The 18,151-nt window shown below is 43.4% G+C and overlaps 1 protein-coding gene across 2 annotated transcripts in view; it reads right to left on the minus strand.

Moving 5' to 3' along the window:
• The window catches only part of PDE3A (phosphodiesterase 3A), a 305,739-nt gene extending 292,165 nt beyond the window's left edge, over positions 1-13,574 (minus strand). For both annotated transcript variants that reach the window (XM_060689573.2, XM_060689565.2), the window contains exon 1: positions 10,397-13,574. In XM_060689573.2, coding sequence (XP_060545556.2) covers positions 10,397-11,422 — 1,026 coding nt within the window. In that variant the 5' untranslated portion in view covers positions 11,423-13,574. The remainder of the gene's footprint in view (positions 1-10,396) is intronic.
• Between the last annotated feature and the right edge of the window lie 4,577 nt (positions 13,575-18,151).

Consider the following 18,151-nt stretch of genomic DNA (forward strand, 5'->3'; position numbering starts at 1 on the left):
GGAAGGCCTGGAGGAACGTTGTCCAAGAGGTCGCGATGGGTCGGACACAACTTCGCAACTAACAACGACAACAGCAACAACAAAGGTTCTTTTACCCAACTGGAATGAGAATGGTTTAAAATGCAGAAGAAACAGTAGACATACATTTTACAAACCAATTCAAATAATTTGGATGATTCAAAGTGCCATCCATTTTCCTACAAAAGAACCTCTTGTAATTTCAACAGCTGTTCCTTCACCCAAGGTATTCACATTTCCAGTAAGAAGCATAAACGCCCACCTTTTTCACCAATCATATCGACATATCTTCTTTGTTTTTCTTCTCCTTGTTTGTTTTATTGTTCTATTATTTTACTTTCGTTTTGTTTAAACTTCCTTTTTATTTTGTTGTTTATGTGGTTGTGAGCAACCTAGATTAGCCCATGGTGAATGGTGGCAAATAAATTTAATAATAATAACAACAACAGTGGCAGGCAGCCACTAGTAATATATAGGATTTTCTTTTAAGAGGCACTACTTGGCATAAAATTCAGATGTTGTACAAGAAAATCTGGAGGCTAATTATTGGTAACACATAGCAAGTTGCTATAAAAAGAATTTCAATATGCAGAACTTTGAAAAATTCCTACTTACTAGATTTACCAGTACAGTTTTCACAAAAAGACTTTCACTATGCCATCTTTAAAGGCATAGCCACCCATGGAAAAATTAAACATCACTTCTCAGTTTAACCTTCATGACAAATTAAAATGCTCAGCACTCAGGTGACTTTAGATTGCCTTGGCTACAGACGAGCCCAAGATGTTTTCTGTCCAAAATATTCGTCATAAAAAACAGTTTCAAACAATTCAGTAGCACCGGCACATGTACATGACAAATGTAATATAATAAATCTGTCAATATTTCTTCACAGCACCGCACTTTGAAACAGCAGAGGTTCCAAATCTTCTGGAAAAACCAGTTTTCATAGGTTTCCCAAAAGCCACAAAGTAAGGAGTTGTTTTCAGCTCAAGAGGGGACAGCACCAGCCAACAAGGAATGCCTACCTCTGAATGCCTTCCTGTTGGATCTCCCAATATGAGGCCCTCAGTAGATGCAGTCTATGCATGCGATCGGATTCTACCTGGAACAGGTGATCTGACTGATACCCAGATCCCAAGCCATAGAGGGCTTTGTAGCAAGGGTGAAATGCTCCCGGTTCGGACCAGATCGCTCGATCCAGTAGCGATGGAGGCGGGTGGTTCGGAGAACGGGTAACAAAAATCCATGCCCCCCCACCATGCCCAGCTGAGCCACACAATCATCAGAGGTTTTTTTTTTTACTTTTAAAAGCATTTTTTCTACAATCTCTTCGGCCGAAAAAATGCTTTTAAAAGTAAAAAAAAAAAAAAAGCTTCTGATGATCGCGTGGCTCAGCTGGGATCGTCAAAGGCTTTTAAAAGAAAAAAAGCCTCTGCCAATCAGGCAACTCAGCTGGGATCGTCCGAGCCTTTTGAAAGCATTTTTTACAACCTCTTCGCCGAAGAGGTTGTAGAAAAAATGGTTTTAAAAGTAAAAAAAAAAAAAAAAAATGGCCACGCCCACACAGTCACATTAACCCCCCCACCAAGCCATGCCCACAGAACCAGTAGTAACCAATTTTAGATTTCACCACTGCTTTTTAGAAAACAACTGGGCTATTAAATTGCACATGGAAGCAAACAACCAATCAATGCAGTAATGCTAGACCTGTCCAATCCTTTAGAATACACTGCACTGGGAATCGACCGACGTTTTCAGATGTTCTTTAAGGGCATGTCAAAATGAATTACAGTACAGGTAAGCCTTGATTTATGACTGGTTGCTTAGCCATGATTGTTCAAAGTTATGACAATTGGACTGTATTTCATTTCTGCAAACCGCACTTACTTCCGGTTTTCAGCCAAACCTGTCCAAAGTGAACCATGGAATGAGCTTAACGACCCCGTGCTCGCTTAATGACCACTGCAAAAAACAAGTTACAAAACCGGTGCCTCCAAAAACAAATGAATAGACCGGTGCCTCCAAAAACAAATGAGTAGACCGATGCCTGCAAAAATAAATGGGTAGACCAGTGCAAGCAAAAATACATGAGTAGACTGGTGCCTGCAAAAATAAATGGGTAGACCAGTGCAAGCAAAAATACATGAGTAGACTGGTGCCTGCAAAAATAAATGGGTAGACCAGTGCCTGCAAAAATATATGAGTAGACCGGTGCCTGCAAAAATAAATGGGTAGACCGGTACAGCTCTGCAAGCAGTTAAAAGCCTGGTAGACCAGTACCTCTGCTAAATCCTAAATAATTGTTACATGACCATCAAGCCACGCCCACAAAATAAGCCACGCCCACAGAACCGGTAGTAAAAAAATTTAGAACCCACCCCTGCAACAGCTCCAGCAATTCACTTAACAAATGTGGCGAGAAAAGTCATAAAATGGGGCAAAACTCGCTTAACAAATTTCTCACTCAGCAACATAAATTTTTACCTCAATTGTGGTCATAAGTCGAGGACTACCTGTACTAGGAAATAAGGGGGAATGGAGAGGTAGGACACTAAATACTCCTACACCAAGGTTTCCAAGAGATTATGTAGAAAAGGAAAAATTTAAAATAAGCTTGATTTTGTAAGCGGTCACAGTAGTACTCCGTAGATTGAGGAATACCAATCCCCACCACGTCCTCGCACAGAAAATTGCAACGCATGTCATCAGCATCCCCATCCTAGGTGTTTACACAACTGACATAAACTCCTGCACACAGTGAGTTCCTTTCAGTTCAGCACTTTCAGAAGTATTTCACTTTGCACATCATTTAACAACAGATGAAAGGCTCCACTGTATTTCAGCCTCTTCCACTCCAGGCCTTGTTTTCTTTAAACTGTCTTACGTTTTCTCATAAACGATGTTGTCATCTTACATGTTTTATGAACTATTTTGTCAGTTTATAAGCTGTGCCACCACCTTTCACATTATATGCCTTACTTACACGTACGTACACACACAGAGGCTTTAACTTGAGTAGGTAGCAAAAGGATTTGAAACCTAAGTTTTCTTTTTAAAAGAATTAAGAACCGTTACTTTAAATCAGGGGTCTCTCCAAATTTGGAAACTTTTAAGACTTATGCACTTCAACTCCCAGAATTCCTCAGCCAGTCACGCAGAATGGTGCAAGTCAGCGGTGAAATCCACTTACCTTTGCTACCTGTGCATACACAGATGGTAAAAAAATGGGACATAATGACGTCCCGGCAGGTGGGCAGAACCTCCCGGCGCTACAGGTTCGGCGAGCCGGATAGAACTGGGGGGTGGGGGGGAGGAGATTTCACCGCTGGTGCAAATAGATATAATATAAACTAGCTCACCATGATAATAATATCTAACAATTTTTAGGCCTTAAATTCAGCAAACTGTGGATGCCAGTTTTATGTATGAGAGGGAAGGATCATCAAAAAGGAATGAAGAGATTTCAAAATTCATGGCAAACGTTGAGGCAAACCTTTTGAATTTTCTTTTACGGTAGTCTCCAGCTTCATGGGTAACCATCAGAAGTGGCTAAATCTTATTTTCCTACTTTCTTAGATGCCACCTCCATGACAATGTTCAAAATGTAAGATCATTCAAACAGGAATCGCATACTAGTGTAAAGAACCAAGCACACCCCTAACATCATAAACAAATAAGATGGATTTCAAAATACATAAAAAGATGGGGGGAAAACCAAGAAGGCGTCAACACCAGCATTCATAACTTCATAACCTCAACATGCTTTCTGAGAAACCAAATGAAATGTGAGAGCATTTGTTCTAATTTCAGAATTACCAACATAATCCCAGTTAGGAGGAGTGACAGAAACAGATAGAAATTAATCAACCTGCAAGGAAGTGGGGTTCAAGAATATCAGGAACTGCCTCCAGATATTCCTACAAGAGCAAATAACTTGGCAGGGGCTAGTAAGGTGATAGAAATGGATTATCTTGAAGTGGCAAAAATTCCACTGAACTCAGGTACGGTGTTGAGTAGCAGTATGACTATGAGTAAACATACACAGGATGTGACTGAAAGTGGTAGAAACATCTCCTGAACTTCTTAACATAATCAGAATTATCTTAAGGGGTGTGTGGCAAACATCTAACCTCCTGACTTCTACGGTAGGTTCCAGAACTGGCTGCTACACCATAGTAGCCAGTCAGCAATATTCAGAATGATTCTGGGGAACTGAGATGAACAAACAAAAGAGAACTGTTTGCTGAAACGTTAACCAACTTTTTATTTTATCTATTTAGTAGCCCATGGCATGAGGACTGCATGGAAATCATAACGCAACCTGTTCCTTCCAGATTAAGGGATCGTTTTTTTAGTGAATGGGTGGAACATTTTTGTTTGACTCAGATGAGCTCAATGGACCTACAAGTTTGAAGATCCATTACAGGTAGTCCTCGACTTACCAACATTCATTTAATGACCGCTCAAAGTTACAACAGTACTGGAAAAAAAGTGACTTATGACCATTTTTCACCCTTACAACCGTTGCAGCATCCTCAGAGTCACGTGATCAAAAACTTGGATGCTTGGCAACTGGTTTGTATTTATGACGGTTGCAGCGTCCCAGGATCAGGTGATCACCGCACCTTTCTGAGGAACAAAATCAACGGGGAAGCCAGATACACTTTACAACAAGGTTACTCACTTAATGACTGCAGTGATTCACTGAACAGCTGTGGCAAGGAAGGTCATAAAACGGGGCAAACCATTCATGTAACCACTGTCTCACTTAGCCACAGAAATTTTGGGCTCATTTGTGGTCATAAGATGAGGGCTGCCAGTACTATTAGCACATTTAATATGGTAGACCCACCATTGGGAAGGCCTGGTTACCATTTAGAAAATCAATACCTATAGTTCAGGGGTGTCAAACTCAATTTCATCAAGGGAAGCATCAGACTTGTGTTTGATCTTGGGGGGGCAGGGAGCATGGCCAGCTTGACGTTACTCATGTCAGGCACCTGTGGTGGCCCAAGCGCCCTCCCGAGCTCCGTTTTCACTGGCAGAGGGTTGCAGGAGGCTGGCACAGCCGAAAACGGAGCTCGGGGGGGAGCGTATGGCTCTCCCGAGCTCTGTTTTTGCAGGCAGAGGGTGGCAGGAAGCCATTGCAACTGAAAACAGAGCTCGGGGGAGACACACATGGCCCTCCTGAGCTCCGTTTTTGCTGGCAGAGGCACTGTGGGCCAGTCCTTTGCTGTTTCCAGGGTGGCCCCGCGGGCCAGATCTAAGCACCCTGCAGCCTGGATCCATCCCCTGGGCCTTGAGTTTGACACCCCTGTTAGAATTGAACAGAGAAGTTATCTCCCATCATTATTAGTGATGCTCACTTTATGGAAGGACTGCAGGTTCAATTTCCAATTTATTTATTTATTTTTTGTTATTAATCATATTTCTATGCCGCCCACTCTCTGAGGACTCTGGGCGGCTTACAACAATCGACAGTATACTAAATAGCATATTGCCCTCAACAATTAAATTAAAAAGAATCATCGCCTAGCGTTGCATGCAAGACATTTATGGAATATAATTTTGGTATCCTCTTTAACATCTAGGGCAATGGGGTCATAACAGGCAAAAAAAAAAAAAACGAGTGAACCTCATTGATGTTATAAAGTCAACACCGCCATTTGCACATACGTCCAAAGTCCACGATTTTATTTGTTGTTATGCACGACGAGTGTTTGTATGAACCTTATAAAGAAGTAGGACAGCTGGTTCTGGGGCAAGAATGTGGGACAGGACAACAGGAAACATTTCAAATCTCTACTTACTGAAAGGTCTTGAGCATCGTTGGTTTTTTTTAGACATATCCCGGACTAGACATCAAACCCACAAATACGTAGCTCAATCAAAAGTATGAAGGCTATTGCTTAACGCATTGTAAGCCGCCCTGAGTCTCCGGAGAAGGGCGGCATATAAATCAAATTTAAAAAAAAAAAAAAATCACAAACACAGGTGGCCACTCTTAAGGCCTGTGTTTTCCTTTCAAGCAGTTAATTCCAGACATTTCCAGAAAGAGAAGCTCAAGTTCCATGTGATGAAGAAGGGCACGGAAGACAGTATCAAGCTAAAGGAATAAAATAGCCTAAAATGGTAAAAGCAACTTCCTGTGGTCTCTGAATATCGAAGCCAAACTTTAAGGACATGCAACAGTGACGGGCACTTTTCTGCTCCTCCCGATGTTTGTTTGTTTTTTAATTTCCTGACCAGCACTTTTAGATAATAAGAATTTAGGAAGCTGTGACCCATCTACCCTACGTTATCGAACTTCTGGAAGAGACCCCATTTATTAATGATCATAAATAAATACCAACTTCCATCGACACAACCCATCTCCCAGGCCGTCTCTTTGCAGCTGAAGAAATGTCAGATAAAATCAAGAAATTAGGGTGCTGCTTATATCCTGATCCATTCAGAAACGAAGAATCTTGTGATGCATTTGCTATTTTTGGTTTAAGTGATACCCTCTGTGATCTCCCCCCCCCCCGACATCTTTTGAGACCTGGGCAATTTGATTCCCCCAGATTAACATAATCCAGGTTAAGCAATCAACAATCACCTAGTTGCAATCCCAAAATCACAACCTCCTAAAATGGGAAATGCTGGAATCTCACAACACTGTTGGCAGGTTACATCTACACTCATGCATGCCAGTTTGTGCAGACCTAACTATGTGAATACCTTTGGACAGGTGCCTTTTTCGATAACCAAGTTCCTCCATGTGACTCTTTAACAACACTATCAACAACAGAAACATGCATTCCACTCGGGCATCAAATTAGGTGAATCCAATGGGATTCATTCCAAGTGCAACATTTGTGCTTGGTGACAGAAATGCATTACTATTTTGTTCTACCTACTTGATCAAAACTTTTTTCCAAAAACTTCTTACTCATGAGGAAGCAGAGCTTTTGGTCTCAACCCACTTTCCTTATCCTTGAAAACACTTGTATATTGCACACATCTGAGCATTAGTGAATAATGTCAGGGAGCCACTAACTGTCTGGGAATTTATGGATTCTTTTCCACCCTGAATCAGATACCAAAACTTAAAATTCTACCGTCTTTGAGTTATTCAAAAATAATAAACACCATTTCTCAAAACATCTTTCTCTTGCCTGATAAATGAGCCTAATAATCTGGGTTTTTTTATTTCTCAGTGGGTTTTTTTTAATTTCGAAAAGTATTCAAATTCAAAAATCTGAACAAAGCATTAAACTTTTACACAAGAGGTTCATTTTTTTTAACTTCCAAGTACTTTTTTTGCATTGTAAAAAAGTTACATTTTTTACTCGTTTGCATTGATTATGTAAGATCGATCATAATAAAAGTGAGTTTTTAAAATATATAGTAGAACTAACACTAACTTTCATGTACTTCATGATTTCTTCAAGTACTTTCGTGTATTTACTTCATGATTTTCCTGATGCTGTACATTCAATGTTCAAGCCACATCATTTGACAAACTTTAAGAGGAAATCCCAGTTTTTAAAAATCTGCATCTTTCATTTCCCACTGTGGGGTTTAATTTCAAACCATGATGTTTTTTTACAAGAATATGTAAAAGCACCTACTGTATTTTCATAACACTGTTCTCTACATAGGACAAGGGAGAACTATCAAAGTTTTGCAGTTCAGGCTATCAAAAACTTTAACATAATTCACAAAGTACAGTAGTTCTTTAAAAATACAAAAAAGAAGGAGAAGGGAGTTTAAAACTTTGAAACAAAACTTTGTAAAGTTACATATTCCCAGGTTAAATGCAAACTGTTTTCTTTTTCTTTTTTTTTCCCTTTCAGTAACATAATTTTATTTTGCAACCATCCATTTTTTCGTTTCCAAACAACACTGTTCAAGTTGGCTGAATCAACCTCAGAGATTTAAGATACTCTACAAGCTGAGAAACGGCACTGCTGAATAGCACTGTTGTTTAATGACCCTAATTTAATTCCTGTTGCATAATTAGCTCCATATAGATGAATGGAAACCCAATTAAGGATACTGATTTTTCTTACCACATAAATTAAGATATATTGAGAAGTTTGTGTAAGGAAGCGATAGCAGCCAGACCCCATATTCTTTCCCCAAATGACATGTATTTTTTAAAAAATACATATGGTTGACATCACTCATATAAATAGCCATATTTTCACCCTCCCCCCCTTGGTTTTAATTAAGAATGTATGGTTTCATTTTTTTAATTATTATTTTCCCTCCCACTGTGGCACAAAATAATATGACAAAGTATTGGGGACTGAATCCAAGTTTCAGGATCCATTTTTATTTGCGGTTTTGGCTCTTGAGAAATATGGTCAGTATTCCTTCTTTCCCTTAAATTTATTAAGTGTATTTGTGACCAATTAAACCTCAAACAACCTGCAGCAGATGAGACAAGCAATCTGAAAACAGTGTATATTTAAACAATTCCAGCATTGAAGAGGGGAATATCTGCCAATTGTTAAAAGTTTAATGTCACTGCCTTGGAGGGAAAAAAGGAGTTAAAATGCATTTTTGTAAACAATATCCAGTCAAATGGCATGTACAGGTACCTTAATACATATGCAAATATTCAACCAGATTAACTGATTTTACTCGACCTCCAAGAAACCTTGTTTATAGCTACAGAATTTTCTCCTTTCCTCCCAATCCTTTACTATGAATTCAAAAAAAATATTCTTTAAAAAAAAATAGGAAAACACAAAACTTCTTCCACTATGTGTGATTAAAGTTCTTCTCTTCTTCAAACTTAGTAAGAAAATTCACATCTCCAAAATAACCAGTGGAAATTCCTGCTACTGTTAAAGCACCCATTAAAGCATCGTATTATCTGATATTATTATCAAAGCTTATTATTTTACCGCTCAGTGGAATTGAAGTATTCACATTCAAAGAACTGTCCAATTAGTACTTATCACCTTAAATGAAAGGCTGTATCTTGAATTTAAATAATATTGTAATCCTGATCATACTTATATATATATAGAAGACCACTGAATCCATAAAAATACAAAGGATTAAATTGTGAATTTCAACTCAACATTTTTCCAGGACTAAGATCTTGGCTCCTCAAAACAAAATGAAACAAGCAAGTAGTTAAATGTTGAAAAATAGCTTTAAAATTGAGTAGATGAAAACTAACTTGCAATATTGCATTTCTATATTGGCCGTTTGGAACTTTGCACCACAAAGAAATCCAATTTCTGGTTTCTTCAAGTTATGAAAAAAAGTTTCTCAAACATCTCAACCATCCCAAACTCAAATAGAGACACCACAGATGCAGTCAGAAAACCCAGCTACATAAGCTGTTACATCAACGGAAATCTAACTATAACATGGTTAAGTGTGCAAAAAAAAAAAAAAGCAAACACCCAAGTAACTGAGTTGTTGAAGGCCTTGCCACCAAAAAGATGCAACGCGTTCGTACCCCTAAATAGAATTTAGCTTCTGCTTGCTTTGGATTTGTAACACATCAGTTTGCGCAGAATTACCACCAGCTGTTCAAAAACAAGTCCTTTTCCTTTAAAACACAACAGATACTTTTTTTTTTTTGCTGATAAATTCTTCTCTCAAATAATTCTCAGAGAGGGATGATCTTTAAAGTTACGCAAGAGAGCTATCACAAGCTCCCAAGCAACTTAATAAAGAAGGATGAAAAAAAAACAACCCGAAATGCTTTTATCAGGGACTGGGGACCGGGGTCTTCAAAGGGTGGATTCAGCATCTCCACCTGGAAGTGGTCCTGATCCACTTCACAAGTGGCCACAACATTAAACAAAAACAAGCCACTATCCTATGCATGCTTGGCCTTTTGCGATTTAATCAACCCAATGAAATTTTTAATTTTCTTCATGGGAGGCTGCAGGAATCTCCTACTACCAAGCCTGAAAAAGTCTTCTTATCCTTTACCTGACCCAACTCCTTACAGAAAGCAAGTTATCCCGTGTACTTCGAGGTCTTAAGAAAGGATTTGCTGGCTGAATTACCCCTACTTTCCCTGGTCACTTCAGTCCATCTTGAAGGACTGCAGATGGGGGTCTTCCACCCCCCAATTGTTTCCAACTGGAAAGGAAAGCAAGGAGGGGGGAGTTGGGGGCACAAGGGATCCAAAGGGACGAGGGTCGCGACGTTCGCTCCTTCTAATTTTGGCGGGGTTTTGTTTTTGTTTTTTTTCCACCAACTAGGTCGCTTCCCCTTTCCAAGGGAGAGGAGGAAAGCGGCGGCGAACTTTCTTTGCCTCAGCGCGGGTTTTGCAAAACTCTTCCCTCAGCCGGGCGCCGACGGCGGCTGAGGCGCCTTCAAGCCTTTCTCCGCAGCGGCCCCAGCGCTCCCCGCTTACCTGCTCGCGAGGGATGCAGGGCAGCGAGGTCCTCCGGTGGCTCTTGCCGCCGCCGCAACCTGCCATCTCGGCGGAGATCACGGAGCTGGACCGCCGCCTCCTCTTCAAGCCCGCCGCGTCTTCTTTAGCCGGCCGGGCGGCAGCAGCAACAACAGCAGAAGCAACGGCGGCGGAGGACGCGGCTCCTTCCGCTCCTGCTCTGCTCTCCTCCTCCCGCTTTCCGGAGGGGCGGCCCGACGAGGCGTGCCGAGCGCAGCTGGCCAAAAGGATGCCCAGCAAGCCCAGGAGATAAGGCAGGTGAGGTCTCCACGGGGCCCCGACGCCTTCCAAGAAGACGAGCGAGGCGAGGCGCAGCGCGCTAGTCAAAGCCAGCATGAGGACGCCGTGGCGGAGCCGGGGCAGAAGCAGCCATGCCCAGCCGGCTAGGCTGCACAGCCCCAACCCGGCGGCGGCGGCGTTGAGCAAGCGGTCTTCCCCCAGCGCCGAGCCGACGAGCGCTTCCCCGCCGCAGCAGCAGACGGCCAGGAACAGGACGGCGGTGCGCAAACGGAGCCCCGCGCGCAGCAGCTCCAGTCCCAGCCAGAAGTAGACGGCCAGGAGGAGGCAGCAACAGCACAGAGCCGGGCCGGGCGGCGGGGACCAGCTGCGCTCACCTGGGGGGCTCCTCTCGCCCGCTTCTTCTTCTCGGTCTCGACCTCGGATGTCCGGCCCCAAACGGGTCCCCAAAGCCAAGAGCAGCGCCACCGACCCGGCGCCCAAAACCCAGGAAAGTTTGCTTCTCTGGCAAGTCCGGGGAGACGCGCTCTCGCCGCTGGAGGAGCCTCCTTCCCGCTGGTTGCTGCTGCTGGTTTGCTTCACTTCCTTCGGGCCGGCTAAGGAGGAGCAGCAGCCGTTGCAACCGGCTCCGAAAGCTCCCTCTACCGCCGCTGCTCTGGCGGCGACCGTTGCCGAAGCGGGCTCGTCTTCCCGCAGACGCCAACCGGCCCGAGCGGGGATCGCGCTGGCCGAGTCTCCTCTCGCGGCCATGGCGAGGGATCCTTTTTCTTCTTTCTTTTTTTTTTCTTCCCTCCCTCCCTCTCGGGGAGGGGGGGGGTGGAAAGGGGGCAAGATTTAAAGCAAGATCGACCCCCCCCTCCTTTTCCTTAGTCTCCTTCCAATAATAAAGCGGCGGGTTTCTTTGCGCGGGAGGGAATTGCCAAAGAGGGGTGGAGGGGGAGAGAAAGTCCAGCCGTTTGCAAGAGTTTTGGGGGGTTTTCGAAGTTGGGAGCGAGCGAGGGATTATTTTACCAGGCGCGGGAATCGGAGTCGCTGCGGTTCTGATCAAAGGGTTTTATAAATCCCGTATTTTCAGGTTCCTCCCAAAAAAAGAGGATAGGAAAGAAACCCTTGAAGTCTTGCAAAAAGCGCGATTCGCAAGTCGCTGCCGATTCCAAAAAAAAACGGGCTGGGGAAACCGAAAGGCGTCCTGGGGTTGCCGGGCGATGTGCGGACCGGCCGCGCGCTTTGGCTTCTCGCACCCGATCCTCTTGTCTGGGCGCTTTTTTTCCTTTTGCCGCTTTTCTGCTCCGGAGATCCTTCCCGCCGAGGCCTCGGCGCCCAGCCGCCGGGCCCACTGGCTGGGGAGACGGGAGACGACTGCAGCTCCTCGTGGCCGAATCGCACTGGGAGGAAAAAAGGGGAAGCAGCGGACGCTCCGAAGGCGCCCGGCGAACAAGTTGCGAAGTTTTCGAATCCTGCAAAGACCCGCGGCCGCGAAACACTCGAGAAAGGGGATCCGAAGGGGACGGGGGTCCCAGGAGTATGGATCCTTGGAGAGGGGGGGAGGAGAAAGGCAGGTGGGATCCCAAGGGCGCGCCAGCCCGGGATCTACTTTGGAGGCGGCGGCGGCGAGCTTCCAGCCTCCGCTCTTCTCGGCGCGCCGGTGATGAGGAACTGAGCCGAGCGAGAGATGCCGGAGAGCCAATGCATTTCCCGTTGGCTAACACCTCCGCCGCAGGCGCCGGGCCAGCCGCCGGGTCCTGGCTGGGAGGCTGGGCTGGGGGCTCCCTTGCACGCGCGCGCGCCCGCGCGCGTGCACGCAGCCAGGTGTGCTTCGGGCTCCCTTAAAAGAGAAGGGAGCCTCGCTTGATCGCCTCCTGCAAGAAGTCTCCGGGCTGTCTGCGGTAGGCAGGCTACGAACCCAGTAAAAACAATACACAATGAAATGAGGTGGAGTTGTGAACAAAGGGAAAGCGGTTGCTATCTCGATGCCTTTCGCCGGACACCCGTTTTGCAGCGGCCACTGAGTCTTTGGGGCAGAGTGAACCTCTTTTTAAGGCTGCGATAGCGGGTCAGATCCCAAGGAACTCCAAGGCCTTTCTTTTGAATAGAAGAATAGGACGGGAAGGATCGTGTGGCCAGCCCATTGAATGCAGTGGACCTTTGCACGTTCAGCTTCCAGTCGGTCACTCCTATTAAGTGGCTGGGTTTTTGTGATGTGTACCAAAAGGGAACCTTGTCTCGTTTAGCCCTAATGTGTTGGGTGAGCCTAGCCAGGAAATCATTTTGACTCTTCTGAGAGGCTGTTAAAAAAAAAAAGCTCTGAAGCTAGCTGTCTGCTCAACAGATTGAATCATAGTTTGTTAAATAATTCAGGATTGCCTAACTTTACAAAGTGCACTAAACACTGGATTCTTGTTTCCAAGGAATCGTGGCTCTGTTCACGTAACATACTTAAGCCAAAATCAAGCCGTATCAAGACATATGAAACGAGTGGGTTTCATGGGAGCTGGGTTGCAGTTTACAGCTCAATTTTAAATCTGGAACAAGAATTCTAGCGCTGATGTTGTGTGGCTTAAACATAGCTGCCCAAAAATGCAGTTACCTAGGTAGCATCTAATACAAATTTAGGGATTCTTCTGTTCTACTTTGGATAACTCAGGTTTGCAACACAGTAAATCATAAACTATAGATGATTTTCTAGATTTGCAAAACACAGAACTACCAAATTAGTTTTTGGGACAACTACACTTGTGGGAACCCAAGCCGCTTTGCACACTAAGCAACAAGTTGTGTTTCACAGGTAACTAGTGAAGCCAAGCATATTGCCAGTGACTTAAATAGTGTGCAATCTGACAATTAAGAAACAGATTAATTCAGACAAACTAGAACACCAATATCTTTTAATCTATTATGGTTTTCCCCACTTCCATTCAATTATGCCCAATTCTTGGACAAGTCTCTGCATTTTTCTTGGCAAGGTTTTTCAGAAGTGGTTTGCCATTGCTTCCTTCCTAGAGCTGAGAGAAAATGACTGGCACAAGACAAAACCTATCCCTATCAGACCAGAAATATGCATCATTAATAAAATCTTTGCTTTTTTGGTGGTAAAATTTCCAATGAAGTAAAGGATAGGAGATATTCTTTATGTCTTAAGTGTCTGGGACATGTATGTAAGGCTGAACTTTTCCTGCAAATCACTAAACACACATCCCTTTGTCATCTGAGCATGAAAACCTCACAACCAAAGTCTACGTCAGTGCTGTGCGGTTATATATTTAGCACACAGTGAGAGAAAAAAGTGTTTGCCAGCATGGGAACACTAAAAGCTAATGCCTTTCCATCCCACAAAATAGGCGAGTGGTTTGAGGAATGTCGAGTTCTTAATATTTATTTGTGTCTGACTTGAGTTTTATTCTGTGTTCACTGTCTGACCTTTTGGGTTTAAAAGGACTAGAGAGATGCACGTAACTATTACGAACGTAGGAGTTTCAAGTAGAGCTTACTGAATTGGTAGATACAAGGATGATAAAACATCTTTGGATCCTAGTAGAAGTTCAACCAACGTAGTTTGCCAGAAGAAGTACTTGTAGGGCAAATACACTTAAAGCGTTTTCAACTTCCAAATGTGAACAAAACACTGCCTTATTAATCTGGTAGGATCCACTTGGTCCAGAGATGGTCCTTAATTCAGGGGTGAAATGCTACCGGTTCGCACCAGTTCAGGCGAACCAGTAGTGATAAAAGCTATCGATTTGTCCGAACTGGTATTTCTGACGATCAGCTGTGCCGTGAGATTTATATTCACTAGAAAGCAGGAAATCCTGTGTTTGGTGCACAGTGCACATTTGGTGCACTGTGCATGCATGTGCTGCATGCGTTTGGCGTACACTGCATGCGCTCACACGGCGTGCATTTGGCATGCACAGTGCATGCGCAGGCAGCAAACCAGTGGCAATCCGCGGAGGATTTCACCACTGCCTTAATTCCTCTTTTAGATACAAGCATATTTTTTTCCAAATGAGGCTTGAGCCAGTCTAGTATCATGTACACCCTGTTGGACAATTTACTGCAGAATCATTATACAATCTGAGTTTTGGGAATTCCTCCCTCACCCTCCAATATGTGATTATTTTCTCCCTACCCCCAGCTGAGCATCAATCGGAGATAGTGGAATACATTTGACAAAGCACTTCTGCGGGCATAGGTGTTCATCTTTTTTAGTTGCCAGCATAAATAATGCATGAAATAAAATGGCCTTGTACTTTTCCTTATAGAAACAAACAGGCATGAATTAAGTGGAAAATTAGGCTAGACAAGGGCGGAAGAATTGCTCAAAGAATTTAAATCTGCTAATATAGGTGGTAGAAAATTTTGCTGGACATGGTACTCTATAGCAGCAAGCCATAAATCAAATTTGAGTGTAATTCATCTCTTTTAGGTAACCAACTTCGGCCAAATGTACACATTAATATGCAATAAAATCCAAGCATTACACATAGGATAGGCCCATGCTGATCAATAAGCCACAATTTGCCAACAATGATTTGGCAGAATTGCTGCATTATAAAAATCAGGGGTGAAATCTACTTACCTTCCTTACCGGTTCAGAAATGCACATGCCATGCGCATGCGCTTGCTTCGCTTGTGTGCACGTGCATCACGTGCATGCACACCTGCACATGCGCAAAACCTGCGCATGTTCAGAAGGTAAAAAAACATCACTTCCTGGTTAAAACCAGGAAGTAATGACACCCGGGCGGCAATCGCTACCAGATCACCGAACCACAGGGGAAAATCGCTACCAGATCGGGCGATCCAGTCCGATCCGGGAACATTTCACCCCTGATAAAAATGCAAAATCTCAATATTGATATGACATTCTTATAAGCACATGATGATTCTCTTCCGAGAGCCGAAAGAGAGTGACTACAGGCAGTGGTGGGTTTCACATTATGTTACTACTGGTTTGCCATGTGTGTGCATACTCGCTTCATGTGCGCATGCGCATGGTTCATGCATGGGCCTGCCTTCCGTGCATGTGCCTGGGCTTCCATGCATGTCCTTTGCTCACGTATGCGCCTTCCACACATGCGCCCGGCCTCAAAAGCATGCCTAAATAGGATGGCATAGAGCCGGCGCAAGGGGGCGGGGGGGCAGGGCCACTTGCGATTTCCGCTACCAGTTCGGGTGAACCGATCCAAACCAGCTGAATACCACCTCTGACTACAGGTAGTCCTTGACTTACAACAATTGGAGCTAGAACAGAGGTGTCAAAACTCAATTTCATTGAGGGCTACATCAGGGTTGTGTTTGACCTTGGGGGTTGGCATGATCAGGGTGGGCGTGGCCAGCTCAATGTCACTCATGTCAGGGCGCCTGTGGTGGCCCGAGCCCTCTGCCAGCGAAAACAGGCTCCCGAGCTCCATTTTTGGCTGTGATGGTCTTCTGCAACCTTCTGCCAGCGAAAACGGAGCTCAGGAGAGCCGCGTGCAGCCCTTCTGAAGCTCCACTTTCACTGGCAGAGGCACCACGGGCCAGTCCTTTGCTGTTTCCAGGGCAGCCCCTCGGGCCAGATCTAAGCACTCCATGGGCCAGATCCGTCCTCCAGGCCTTGAGTTTGACACCCCTGGGCTAGAATGTTCATTCCTAAGCAAGGTAGTTGTTAAGTGAGCTATACACATCTGTACGAACTATTTTGCCATGCTTGCTGTAGCAAATCACTGCAGTTAAATGAACCACATAGTCGTTATAAAAATTCAGCTTTCCCAATTGACTTTTTTCAATGTCATTGTAACTTTTGGTGGCTAAAAGGATGCTTCTAAGTCAAGGGCTACCTGCAACCCAAGGTCACCCATTTGACTTTATGTCTAAAGTGGGACAAGAACTCGTGATCCTCTGGTTTGTAGCCCGCAGATTTAACACTACACCAAACTGGCTCTTAATTTTTCTTAGGAGCACCCAAAGGATGGCTTTGTTTGGTCTGGCTTTAAGAACTGGCCAGAAATATATATTTTGGTTCATTATACTGATTCACATTATTTTGACATTTTGATAGCCGATCAGAATTGTAGATTCTTATCTACCCATCCTGACATTTTATTAAAATATTTAAATTTAGTAGCCGGATCAGTGGAGTTGTGCAGTGAGCCAGAACACACAGTTGTGGTTGATTGGATGGAGAGTGCTGGTTCCTGCGTGAGGCAATCTGAGCTGTGATTGGTTGCTGTGGGTGCGGAGGGGGAGTTCCCCCATTTCCCCGCCTTTTTTCTCCTGTGTGACTTGTGTGCTCTGTGATTTACCTCATGATGCTCCTGTTTGTCTGACTATCTTGTTTGCTGTATATATAGATGTCAAATGTATTTATTTATATAAAACTAGAAGTTTGTGTCAGCATCTCTGACTCCATTTGGACACCTGTTGCACAATTTCCTGACACATTTCAAATGTAGGAAAGAAGAAGCATTTTGTCCCCTTGCCAATCCCTTCAAAATCTGGATAAATCCCAGCATTTATTTAAGAGATGCCGTCATTCCCACACACACACACATATAAGTAACCCATCCTAGCTTCTTTTTTTTTGCACATATACACATACTGTAAACACACAAACACACAACACCACACACACACACACACACAGCATCCTACGAAAATTTGGCCACAAAGCATCAAATGACAGCATTGTGATTTTCAGTTTCACTTCTGAGAACATGTAGGCTGCAGAATACAGATATTGATAAATAAGCTAATATGCTTGTGCTATAAACAAAACTAAATCTAAAAAATAAAACAGATCTGTTAATTCTCCTGTTAGTTCAATATTTTAGTTTTTAAAATAAGGATCCCCTGAAGTTGGAGAAATGGGAGAGGACAGCCTACTTTGGAATTATTTCGGAATATATTCTGATATATATATGAAGCAGCCATCCTGCGAGCTCTGGAACTTAACATTTTAAAATTTTAAAATAATTAAAATTTTATTTAACTAAGCTTTCGTCAGCCATCTGCTGACATCATCAGAGTATTAAACTACCATTACAGAGATCTCTGCCTTTATATGCCATTAATCAATTTGGCCCTTGCGTGTAATAGGCCCTTCCAGCCGTCTCCCACTTGTAATCAGCTGTGTTGTTTCTGCTGTCGTCATGCTGGATGATGGAGGCTTAATTCCTACTGTTTCCTCCCTCCTATCTTGCTTATCAGCTTCCATCATCCAGCATGACAACAGCAAAAATAACACAGCTGATTATATATATATATAATGTATGTACATTATATATATAATGAATGTATGTATACATACATACACACATACATACATACATACACATATACATATATATACACACATACATATATACATATAATTTTGGATTTAGAAGGCTCTGCTGAGAGAAAGGCAGAATATAAATAAAATTAATAATGCCTCCTTGGACCCTTTTATATTGGAAAATATATCAACAGTGGGTTCACTGACTGGAAATAAGCTGATTG

Source organism: Pantherophis guttatus, chromosome 7 (assembly GCF_059756535.1).
Source record: "Pantherophis guttatus breed Tessera chromosome 7, ASM5975653v1, whole genome shotgun sequence".
In the NCBI taxonomy this organism is placed as follows: Eukaryota; Metazoa; Chordata; class Lepidosauria; order Squamata; family Colubridae; genus Pantherophis; species Pantherophis guttatus.